Source organism: Clupea harengus, chromosome 22, assembly GCF_900700415.2.
Source record: "Clupea harengus chromosome 22, Ch_v2.0.2, whole genome shotgun sequence".
Classification (NCBI taxonomy): domain Eukaryota; kingdom Metazoa; phylum Chordata; class Actinopteri; order Clupeiformes; family Clupeidae; genus Clupea; species Clupea harengus.
In genome coordinates this window covers 1,782,040-1,794,646 of record NC_045173.1, presented here as the reverse complement: position 1 = coordinate 1,794,646, position 12,607 = coordinate 1,782,040, and the positions used below count along the sequence as shown (strand labels likewise).

The following is a 12,607-nucleotide window of genomic DNA, read 5'->3' as shown; positions in this document are numbered from 1 at the left end:
ATTATTAGGATTTTCGGTGATTGACGTCCATGCCAAGCTTGTCACGAATTCCATAATTAGATCTTGAAGTCACATTTCATACTAAGGAGCCTGGGAATGTAGTTTAAAATGTGGGCTCCTTATATTGACTTATATTGCTGCTTCGTTGTTGATATGACTACAAGTACCGACTTAACAGAAGAGCGACTTCCGTCTGGAGCAGGTCCAATACACGATGGGTTTGCTGGGAAATGCATTTCTGAGCACAGGAAAATACCATTGGCTTAACGAGCTGTTATTGATAAAAGACTACATTATCCACAAGGCCCAGCGTAAATGGTAAACATAGACCTGTCAAACAACACAGATGCCATTTTGAAAGTAGCCTTAAAATGGCAGAAAAATGCAGGAAAGAGGCAGGGGCACTGCCAAGGTTTCTTCTCTTTATTTGAATAACCAAGCGCTACCCCGCTGTTTTACTTATTTCGGGGTTTAATGGAGAAACAGAAAGTCGAGCGCAGATAAAATGGATATCACAACTGCGGTATTTAATGCGGCGAGAGATGGTAAACTGAAACTTATCCAGAAGTTGCTGAGCAACAAAACTCCGGAGGAGTTGGAAGCGCTTACCGATGAGAAGACCCAGGGAGGCACCCCACTGTTGATCGCTTCACGATATGGACACTTGGAGGTAGTTGACTATTTGGTCGAACATTGTAAGTCAAATGTTGAACTGGGGGGCTCTGTGAACTTTGATGGCGAAACGATCGAGGGCGCCCCTCCTCTGTGGGCGGCTTCTGCGGCAGGTCATCTGCCTGTCGTTAGAACTCTTCTTAAGCACGGTGCCTCAGTCAACAACACAACTTTGACCAACTCCACTCCATTGCGAGCTGCCTGCTTTGATGGTCACTTGGAGATCGTTCGCTACCTGGTCGAACACAGGGCAGACATGGAGGTAGCTAACCGCCATGGCCACACTTGCCTAATGATCTCATGCTACAAAGGCCACAGAGAGATAGCCAAGTTTCTTTTGGAGCGGGGAGCAGATGTGAATCGTAAAAGCGTTAAGGGCAACACTGCCTTACACGATTGTGCTGAGTCTGGCAGCCTAGAAATTATGAAAATGCTGCTGAAGTGCAATGCTAGAATGGAGAAGGACGGCTATGGCATGACCCCTCTCCTTGCCGCCAGTGTCACGGGCCACACCAACATTGTGGAGTACCTCGTTCACCAGCCTCGAGCCACAAGGGAGGAGCGCATTGATGCCCTCGAACTGCTGGGCGCAACCTTCGTGGACAAGAAACGTGACCTGTTGGGAGCCATGCGATACTGGCGCCGGGCCATGGAGTTGCGGCAGCCAGGAGACCTGACTAGCTCACTATCAAAGCCTCCTCCGGGACCCCCAGTGCCTGCTTATGACTGTGCCCAGGAGGTGAGCACTGCAGAGGAGCTGGAGGCTCTCATCACTGACCCTGATGAGATGCGGATGCAAGCACTGCTGGTGCGTGAGCGCATCCTTGGGCCCTCGCACCCAGACACATCCTACTACATCCGATATCGGGGCGCTGTGTATGCTGACTCTGGCAACTTTGAGCGTTGCATCAGCCTGTGGAAGTATGCACTGGATATGCAGCAGAGCAACCTGGATCCACTCAGCCCCATGACCGCCAGTAGTTTCCTGTCATTTGCAGAGCTTTTCTCTTTTGTTCTACAGGACCGTGCCAAGGGCACCTTGGCCACACGAGTCACCTTCCATGACCTGATGGGTGTGCTGGCCAAGAGTGTGCGTGAGGTGGAGAGGGCGGTGGCACAGCGCGACAACCCCCCAGAAGCCTCGCAGTTCACCAAAGCCCTGTCCATCATCCTGCACCTGCTGTTCCTGCTGGAGAAGGTGGAGTGCTGTCCGGACGAGGAACACCGCAAACGCCAGACTGTTTACCGTCTGCTCAAGCTCAACCCGCGGGGCCGCAATGGCTACACACCCCTGCACATGGCCGTGGACAAGGACACCACATCTGTGGGGCGCTACCCTGTGGGGCGCTTCCCCTCCCTGGCTGTGACTGGGCTGCTGCTAGAGTGTGGGGCCGACGTGGACTCTCGGGACTGCGACAACAACACGCCCCTCCACATCGCTGCCACCAACGGCTGCCCCGAGATCATGGCGCTGCTGGTTCGGGCAGGGGCCCACTTTGACGCCACCAACTCTCAGCGTAAGAGTGCCTACGAGCTGCTGGATGAGCAGAGCAGTGGTCGCCACGCGCTCCACCCGCTCAGCTACGTCACACTGCAGTGCCTGGCCGCCCGTGCCATCGAGAAGCACAGACTGCCCTACAAGGGACTGATCTCCGAGGAGATGGAGGCCTTCATCGAGCTGCACTGACCTCACCCGCCCACTTCCCTTATCTCCCACCCTCCTGCTCCGCCAGTACCTCACCCCTTCCCCACCTCCCCCTCCTTCTCCGCCCCTTCCCACCTGGCTTCCCTGTAACCCCCCCTATCCTTCTGAGCCTCCCCAAACCTCGCTCAGGCTTAGACCAAATGAAAGCAATAATCCCAGGCCACTAATCGCAAAATAATGAAAGGATTTGTACTTTGCAGCCAATGTGTGTTGAGATCTTTCTTTCGTTCTCTCTGTCTGCCTCTGGAGTTTTCTGTTGCAGGGCTTGTGAATAGAAAAAAAGACACTTTTGATGTGCTGTGGTGCTTTTTACAGCCAGCTGATGGGTAGACCTTTTGGTTTGATTTGCGCCTCTCTGTTCTTGATCAGTCTTTTGTCCCGGCTGCGACAGGTGAACAATTCTGCAATGCCAGTGATTTCAGTGTTTTATTGTATTTAATTCTGAAGGTGGTGGCTTTAGCATCAGTTTCAAACCTGGGCTTTTTGCTTCAATTAGGAATGATAAAAGTAAGCCTTTTAAAGATTTTACTGCATGGGCATGGGAACAGAGAGCTGAGTGGCTTGAATAATGTGCTTTATTCTGCCTCTCATCTAATGCAAGTGAATTTAATGAACATTATCAGGGCAAAGCGGTTTTGTCTTATTCACCCTCCAACGTTATTTAGCCTGTTCCTCTCATTTTCTTTTACATTCATCGGAGGGGTTTAAAAAGAAAAAAAAACTGCCAAATGATTAGCCTCATGTTCTCTTGAATCTTTTCTGTGTGTGTTGTCGATGATACTACTAGCCATTCATTTCTCTTTCTCCTAAATGGGCCCTACGTTGTGATCTTGAGAAGTGGGGACTCCCCGTCATGGCACCCTCTGCCTCGGTGCTCTGGTGGCCTCCTTGTTGGATCACCAGAGTGAAGCCACACCTGGTCACCTGAAGGCAGCGTCACATCATAAGATTGATGGTATGCACTCCATTAAAACCAGATTTCAGTTTTAGGACTTGGCACTTTACCCATCATAAGGTCATCCATCGTCGGTTGCTGAAGTTACATGGAAATCTATGCATTATTATGTTGAAATGTGGTGTTATTATCAGCAGCTGTATGTACTGATGACAACAGTTTTGGCAACCTGGTTTACAGGGTATGGTAATGACTTTACTTCTACACCCTAGTCTTATTTTGACCCCACTTCTGTGTTTGAGTCATTATTATCTGCGTTGTTTGTGTGTGTGTTCAGTTAAATCCCACCCGGTTTGAAAGCACTTTGACAAAATCCTAATCCCTTTCTTCTAAACCAGGGACATTCTCCAAACTGATTCGATTAATTTAAAACCATTACTTAAGAACACAAAAACATGTTTTGAGATGCCTGAATAAAATTCAGTATCCCAAACGAGAGCCTGTATTTTATTTGTAGTTTTGTGTATTTTTGAGCTTTCTGTATTTGCATACTCTTTCCTGTATCAGCCTTCAGATGTAGTGCCTGACCCCCACTGTGGGGTCTCTTACTGCTCAGGAAACTTGAGCTTCAGAGCAAGAAGCCACCTATTTTAGTGTCATCGTGGCTTAGACATATCACGTACCATTTGAATCCGTGTGCTGTCTGGAGTAACATGGTCTTCTGATGTAAAGTTGATGCCATGATTCGATGCGTCTGTTAAAGGTCTTCACTGAGGCTTTGAGTAATTGGTCTCTTGTCACTGTGGTAAAATAGGTGTGCTGCCTATCAGAAACAGTAGCATCTATTTATAGACATTGACTGCCATAGCCACACTGAATAAGAGGCCTTAGCAGAAAGAGATTGTGTGACCTCACAGTCAACGAATGGGTTAGATATGTTATTCTTCTATTTGGGGATGGAGGTGTTTTAGCAGACACCTGTAATACATGTCTGTATGCACACTGACACACACACACACACACACACACCATGCACACTGACACACACACACACCATGCACACTGACACACACGCGCACGCACACACATACGTACATCTATTGAATCACTGAGTGAATCACAGCAACTGGGATTGCTCATGAGCACTGATTTTTGTTTGGCCCACAGAGGCCCCTGTTATAGACGGGGTTAGCTGACATTAATAGAGGTTCAAATGATCTTGGCAGCGCAGCTCCAGGCCTTCCTTGCACAAGTGGTTAGGGGCCAGCTCTACAGGTTGCTTTAATAGCACACAGAAGGCAAGCCCAGCACAGGCTCTCTCCCAGGACACGAGTGAAGAAGAAAAAAAAGAGCCTGTTTTCCCCCTGAACACCTCCCTAGACAATGAATCATATTTAGGTCAAACTCCAGGAGGCAGCAGCGCTCTGGGATGGGGAAACACAGGCTCAGTGTAGTGTAGTGTAGTGTCATTTGTTCTTTCTCTCAGCAAAGAGCCGCTGTCTGATTTCCCCCCTCCTGTCATCTGTCCACTCCCCAAGAGCATGATGTGAGGTCCCAGCCTATGTTTCCAGACTGAGGGCGATGCACAAAAAGACCAATCGGACACTTGATCTCGCTGCATCATGGCTGCTCACCATATAAATAGAGTGTGACAGATGTCAGAAGGAGGGGTGTGTGTGTGTGTGTGTGTGTGTGTGTGTGTGTGTGTGTGTGTGTGTGTGTGTGTGTGTGTGTGTGTGTGTGTGTGTGTGTGTGTGTGGGGGGGGGAGACTTAGATGGCAAATCTGCCCCTCGGCCCTTACCCACCATAACCACTATTTTAGGGCCCATGCAGTACAGTGCACGGGTGTAAGGCAACACCCTAGAGTGAGTCAGAGAGGGCATGTTTGGTGTCAGTACAGTGGTTTGAAAGGTTTCCATTCAATGATTGCCAAAAAAATGCAACAGGGATTTCAGTCAACCAGGTCCATTTGTGCTCTCTCTAGTCCATGTGCTTTTCGACTATAAATGAATTCATTTTTACTGTTAAATATGAGATGTTGATTTTTATCTTGTTTTTTTTCCCCAGAATGACCATAATACTGTTAAATATTTTGTGAAAATAGTGCTGTGTAAGCGCTAGTACACGGCAACATTACCATTTTTCCGCCCATCTGAATTCATTATCTGCAGCCATTTCCACAGCCATTTCCATATATACTTTAGTATGTTACTCATCTTTCATGCTGAGAGACAGAGAACCCGGATCTCCAGAAGGCCACGTTGAGTAGAGAGACCAGTCATAAACGCCTCATTAAGACAAGAGTCCAGAGGCCGTGCCTGCTTGCCTGACGTAGGACAGGTGTATGATCTCTGAAGAAGTACATACTGTTTTCCTTTAAAACAATAGCCTTTGTCTATTAAAGAAATACTATGCAACAATTTGCCACTTTTGGGGGTTATGTTTTTATAGGCAACTAGTTCTAGTCTTCATGTTGATGGTGTATGATCAAGGACAGATAGACGCACACGTCATTCCCACTAGCATTCCAGAATATGTACCATCATGCGTTTCAGACCGGAATATCCTGTGAAAATGTAAGAAAAGCTTTCACAGCGTGATTGCTAGCGACATTGCCAGGAGACACTAGGTATCACATTAACACACTTTTATAGTGTTTGTAGCACTTTTGCAAACCTTTGAAGTAGCTAGCTTTTTAGACCAAAACTCCTTTACCGCTGCTTTAAAATCTCAAAGCGGGAGATAGGATTGGGAATAATCCTGACATCATGTGGTGGAAAATGTTCCTACAGGTCTTTCATTTGACCAATAACAAGATTTCCCCCTTTATGCTGCTTTTCATTACTCACATTATATACACTGCATTGATCATTTATGGAGCATATAATTGTTACAAGAAATGGCAACCCTTTTCTTCTGTCTACTTCGTGCAAGAAATTGTGTAATGGCAGATATATGATCAGTGATTTTGGAGGGAGTTGGTGGTAGCGCAACAACAAGTCCATTCCTCTAAAGTCCTAAAAGCCACAAGGCACTTTGACAAGACACTGCTTTGGCCAGGTCACATGGTTGTCATGTTGTCCTTGTGGTGATTAGTGGGACTGATGTGAGTGGAGTGCTTCTTCCTTTACCCAATCATCAAGCATGGTAACAGAGACTATTTCTCCAACAGATCACTCAGTTATTAAGGTTGGTGACCCTATACCTTTAAAAGCAAATGATCAGTCTTTTTAACATACAAGTTGTTGTTCCTAGCTATATGCAATGTGCTTCAGACTAAAGCAGCCTAACACGGGTCACACCGGAGTAGTGGCACGAGTCTAAAACCACCACAGGGTGGCAGTAGATACACAATAATTCATCGGAGGCTGGCTTTTTGTATTTTATTGAATAGCCTATACCATTTGATAACGAAGACAATTTCTTCACTGCCTTATTTAAACAACTCTCGCTGTTTCTGACCGCTCATTCGCTATAACAAGCAAAGTGCACGAAAGCCTTTCTTGCACCTGTAAAGTGTCTAAAAACTGATAGAAAATACCCCACTCTTTGGAAAATGTTTGTCATATAGTCACAACATAGAAGATTTGGGATCTATTTAGCAGCACTTTATTATAAATATTTCATATAGGCCTATTTTTTTTTAATGTGTCGATAATTGGGCTATGAAAGCCTATGTCGTATCTAAACAACCTTGCAAGTCATGCAGGGGATGTTCTAATGTTCGCACACGTTCGCCAAGTGGCTTTACAGAGCACATCCCCTTTTGATCCGCGCATCTCTCCAGGAGAGCCTGCCACACACGTTTTCATTCTTCCGCCAGGTAGACCTCAGCTTCACGAGTATCTCGTCCTGTGGCAGATTTGATTTGCTTCTGCAAGGCAGGTCTCTCTAAAATTATACCCTACGGTTCTAGTGCAGACATGCATCAGTATTTTATGAATTCAATTTTAGGCAAATAGCCTACCTCTAGAACACCACAAGGGACTCAAATCTATGTCAAACGCAGAGGGTAGAATAGTCTGATAAAGGCTATTGTAGCTGTCTCCAGTATAGGGGAGGAAACTGTGTCACTTGGCCCAGTTTTCTGCTGACTTGGCTGGCCCTAATGCTGTATGCTGCAGATGAACTCCTGGATTACAAGGGGAAGAGAAGGTGAAGGGGTCACACAAGACACCATTTTTATTAAAACGTCATTGAAACACCCTCGATGTTTTTTAAGAGGCAATACGGACATATGAATTGTGGAAGCAATGAATTTACCTTTATTGGTCATTTGAAATATCCAGATTACATTAAAATTACGCAAGGTCGAATTTTAAAGAGTCCTTGCCTATTTCAAATGAAATCTGTTGTGCCCAGGCTGACCTTAAGCGCTTTCCAGTTCACAAACCCTACACACACCTATTGGAAGCGGCCTTCATCACATCCCCGCGAGCAGGGTGTGTGTGTGTGTGAAGAGGGAGGGTACCAAGGAGGAGGGCTGAGAGTATCGATGACATCAACCACCATTCTCTTACACCGCACAGCCTAACGGAGGCTTCTCGACATGGGGACAGAAAGATAACGGCCCAGTGAGATAGCACAGCACCACTGATATCAGGGTTTACTTAGTGTTATTTGTTTCGCGAGGCACTTCGGAGCATCTCCAAATTTAGGAAGAAATCACGGAGATATCGGATTATAATTTGTAGCAGCCTCCCCACCCGCTCCGTATGAATCCCCTATGTGGATGCCCTTATGTATTTGACCAACAATAAAACGGGACGTTTTTAAGGTGAGTGTCATTTTAGAAATATGTATTTCATTTTTAACAACAGAACAACCCACTAAGAGCCAAGAGAACGTATGCACTCAACTCTGTTCTTTATGCTCACCTCGATCGGTGCAATTTTGGATGTAGCTGTCTGTGCTCGAGAGAATTCCCGTTTCTTTCGACTGGAATTTTATCTAGTCATATAAAGTCAATACTTACAGAAATAACAGAAAAAAGAGAACGCTGAAGATCATCATGGCTAACCTACATTTGCTTTGAACATTATATTGTTTTGCCTATGCGGTTGGTGCAGGTTGTCGGTGGCATCCGATGCTCGTGCCACCCAGCTGTATCCTACAGTCTCATTGTTCGTTTAAGAATACACGGGGGACCCCCTCAATCATGAACGGCGACGTTTTATTCCTTTGTTCTTCTTTTTTGTTTTGCATAATGACTGCGATTAAGACATGATTGTTTTCTTACAGAAGCCTCCCAAACATACGCGTGGGATTCCGCACAAACAGACTTCTGTTTAGTTAAATACGCTATGTCTTGGTAACTGCCGACCAAGTGACCGATGCCAGGTTTTTCCGGAGCGTATACGCTGTGATTGCAACTCAATGGAAGCTAATAGGTTTTGTGGACTGGCTGATGAGGGAAATTGCAGGCCACATCACATATAATTGTTGTTTTACGTTTGAGAGTTTAGCGAATTAATATTTTTAAATACAACTTTGATTGTCAGTGGGCACACACTCTGTGCATGTGGACAATAAGTATATGCCAGAAGGCAGTGCAGTGCAATGTTTTGTTACACCTGAAGTCAAAACTGTATGGCAGGATCATATCGCTGTTGAGGTTTTCAGTTGTCCATCTGTGCTTCTGCCAGAACAAAACCGCAATGGAGTAATGCTCTCTTGGTGAAAGATAGAGGTTTGGGTGCCATGGAGATTAAGATTATATGACATTATATGTGGTGTTAGATGGTAAGATAGTACCATTAAGCATTCATTTTATAGATTTTCTGATAGTTTATAGTTCAAATTCATTCATTTGAAACATTCCTCTCATTCACCCTAGTCTGAGGTCAATACCTACTCTATTTTCCTGTGTATGTTTGTGTGTGTGTGTGTGTGTGTGTGTGTGTGTGTGTGTGTGTTTGTGTGTGTGTTGTTACAGAAGGCCAATTCTTCATGTCACATCAGCATGGGCACCTGCTGTGTCCTGTGTCCACCATTAAGCATCCAAATTGAGTGAAAACATTTGGGGATTGGCCTAAATCAGTGTGGACTGAATAATGAAGAGAGCAGGGAGGTTGTGTAAAGTGTGAGGTTAGGTATAACCAGTATAACAAATGGAGTTATACCATTTCTTCTTTCTGGTCATTTTGGCTTGCTGTCAGAGATGTGTCATGGTCAAATGTGATGCTCATCGATCTCCACAGCTTGCATATTCAAGTTAATTAGATCCAAAGAGAACAAGGTTCACTGAACTGATCCTTCCGGTCTTCCTTCATGCGATGGAAGTGTGTGTGTGTGTGTGTGTGTGTGTGTGTGTGTGTGTGTGTGTGTCTGTGTGTGTGTGTGTGTGTGTGTGTATCCGTTGTGCAGGGGCTTCTGTTTCAGCTCTCTACTCTGTACCTATGAAAAGGTGAAAAGGAATTCAGATTCATGGAGTTTATTTCATACTTCTAATGAGGTTAGCCTTACTGTACAGATGAAGAGAGCAAACACACACCAAAGAAAAGCCTATGTTTACTGGGGTGCACTTCAGCCAGTGGTGGAAGAAGTATTCAGATCCTTTGCTTAAGTACCAAATAAGCAATGCAGAAATATGCTATAACAAGTAAAACTCCTGTGTGAATAATCTACTAAAATAAAAGTACATCAAAATTTGCAGCAAAATGTAGTTAAAGTGTGAAAGTAAAAGTACTGGTTTGGTCCCTCTGACTGATATAGTGTTCAGACCCCTTCAGATTAATCATATTTTGTTATGTTGCAGCCTTATGCTAAAATTGTTTAAATTCATTTGTCCATCATCAATCTACACTCAGTACCCTATAATAACCAAGTGAAAACAGGAATTTAGAATTTTTTGCACATTTATTAAAAAGGAAAAACTGAAAAAGGTCACATCATAGATAGCAACACTCTATCAGTGTGCCTCAAGAAAGGAGCATTTCTGATATCCAAATACGATTGCATAGACCATTAACCGTGTCCATATTTACTTGTTATATGTTTTGCCAGACTAGCTTGTTTGTCGTTAAGCTTAATGGTGAGCTATTGAATAAATGAGGCTACGTGGTCCAGTCTGCATCGAGCAGGGCCTTGTGTCTCGTAGAATTAGAACCTACACAGTGGTCAGGCATAGTCATGGCACACATGTCATTGGAATTTGATGGCATAGTTAAGAGTTTAAGAACTAAAATATAAAATTATAGAAAGTTATATGCATATAGTTAAAAACATTCCTGCAAAAAGGGCACTCGAGTCAGAAGGCATGAGGGCATGAACACCTGTCTATCTGTGCACGTGCCTGACTGGAGTAAAAAAGTACAATAAAGGGCAAGGGTTTGCATGTAGAGTTGCCCCACTATTTATTTTCAAAACAGGGTCAGAAAAATGTTGTCGACCTCCATTTTTTGGCCTATGTCAAAGGTGCAGAGCAGTCCAAAATCAGTACGCCTCAGAGTTTTCTCTCTAGAATAGAGAGGTAGCAGTCCACGTCTGTCAACTGAGGCCTAAGTGAATCACCCTGATATGTTGTTCAAGCGATAAATAAAACTGACAGAGTTATCTGCTCTGGACAATTTACGTAGATGCAAGCTTCATCTAGAAAGATAGACTGACAGCAATTCTTTCCCTTGCCTTGTTCTCATTTATGCCTTTCAGTTTTTATTTAGATACACTGGTGTGTGTATTCAGTTTATATTATTTGATATTTACATCAGAAAGGAAAGGTCAAGGCCACTCTCTGTATTCTCACTCTAGAATGGGCGAGCATGCTTTGGTTGACACAGATGAGTATTGGGATGCCACATCAACTTTCACAGACAAACATTTGTAGATGCATTCTTTTTGGCATTTTACAACTTAATTCAGGTTCATCTTAGTTCTTGCATGCGAAAGCCTCCTGCTGAGAGAGGATGTGGTGGGAGATGGAGGGAGCTGTCCTGATGACTGACGTAAGTGGATGGAGGAATAGTGACAAGATGGCTGCTCTATGTGGGTGTGCAGGGAAGAGATTGAGTGGAATCATGTCAACACTCTTTATCTGTGTTAGAAAACGTTTGTGGCCACAGGGTTAATTCATCCAGCAGTGAGGTCATTATTTTTGACTGGTTTAAAAAAAACAAAAAAAACAAAAAAAACATGAATTCTGTTTGGTACCCTCTTTGTGAAATGCAGCCTTTAAAAATCTGAACATACTTGGTAATTATTGAATATCGGTTCATAAGAAGCTTCTCAATACCAACACTAGCACTTGGTACACACTATATGTGTAGTACATGTGTTTTAGTACAGAAAGGGCAGAGTTTTATTACCCACAAGAGTACCATAACATTTAATATCTATGCCTCTTTTTACTGTTGGTGAAATTGTGTTCCCTGATGTCATGGTAATAACTGTCCCAGTGTGACATGATGACTGACTCACAGAGCACGGGCTCTGTGACCCCTGAACTCTCGTGCTCGTCTCTGGTCTGGCTGGGCAGAGTCGGCGCCACTGGTCTGGATGAATCCATTTTGAATTTCAGCTCATGGCCGTGGGTCAGGCTTAATGAGCGATAGACTGGTGTTGAGTTTTGGTAGCAGGTGTCCCGTCATCTTGCCTATTGTCAGCCCTTTTGCTGCTCTCATTGATTTTCTTCACATAAGAATTTTAGATGCTCTCTTCACCTCTCTCTGTTCGATCAATAAAGGAATTTCTCACCGGTTACCAGGACGGGTTGTCAGGGACATAAAGGATGCCGCTGCAGCGGCTTGTAAGAATTACCCTCTGTATCGGGAATAATTTATCATCAATTACCCGGGGAAATGAAAAGAAAAATGCGCTGTTTTACATGGTACTATGAGCTCTGTTGTGTTTTTAAACAATGTCAGCTTCCTGTACCTGGTACAAATGCTAAAGCGCCGCTTTTAGAACCTGGTAGATTTAATGTGAGTGAGGGACAGTTGTGTTTTAAAAGGACGCCAAGAGAACAGGGGAATCAGTGGAGGGCTAAAAATAAAACAGACTTCGGTGGTGCTTCAGTTGACAAGGTGCTGCCATTTTTCATAGAGGTCCCAAGATGCTCGTCTGATTGGATATGCTGTCTCCTGGCAACGGCTCAGGTTACACCCTCTACCTTGCCGGTTGGGTTTACATGTTTAATTTAGCGCTGGAATAATGGGCTGGAGGAGACGAAGCAGTGGACCTATTATTTATCAGATATTAAAAAAAGAAAGATAGAATAGGATCAGTCCTACACTGCAGCGAGGGTTTATGTAAGACTCACAGACACAACAAGTGAAAGAATGCTACCCCCCTGTGAATGGCCCTGCGGTTCACAGCCTTTAATGAATGGATGAAAGAC

The 12,607-nt window shown here is 44.5% G+C and overlaps 2 protein-coding genes across 9 annotated transcripts in view; both read left to right on the top strand.

Moving 5' to 3' along the window:
• Nucleotides 1-348: 348 nt before the first annotated feature.
• fem1a (fem-1 homolog a) lies at nt 349-3,765 on the top strand. The gene has a single exon (XM_012831793.3). The coding sequence runs from the start codon at nt 506-508 to the stop codon at nt 2,357-2,359; it is 1,854 nt and encodes a 617-aa protein (XP_012687247.1). The 5' UTR covers nt 349-505; the 3' UTR covers nt 2,360-3,765.
• Nucleotides 3,766-6,339: 2,574 nt separating this feature from the next.
• LOC105903858 (receptor-type tyrosine-protein phosphatase S-like) overlaps nt 6,340-12,607 on the top strand; it is a 73,268-nt gene continuing 67,000 nt past the window's right edge. For 6 of the 8 annotated variants that reach the window (XM_031560137.2, XM_031560135.2, XM_031560133.2 and 3 more), the window contains exon 1: nt 6,894-8,050. The gene's annotated coding sequence lies outside the window, so the exon portion shown is untranslated. Of the gene's footprint in view, nt 6,463-6,891; nt 8,051-12,607 lie in introns of those variants that run through there. The other 2 variants (XM_031560131.2, XM_031560136.2) reach the window with 2 other exon arrangements.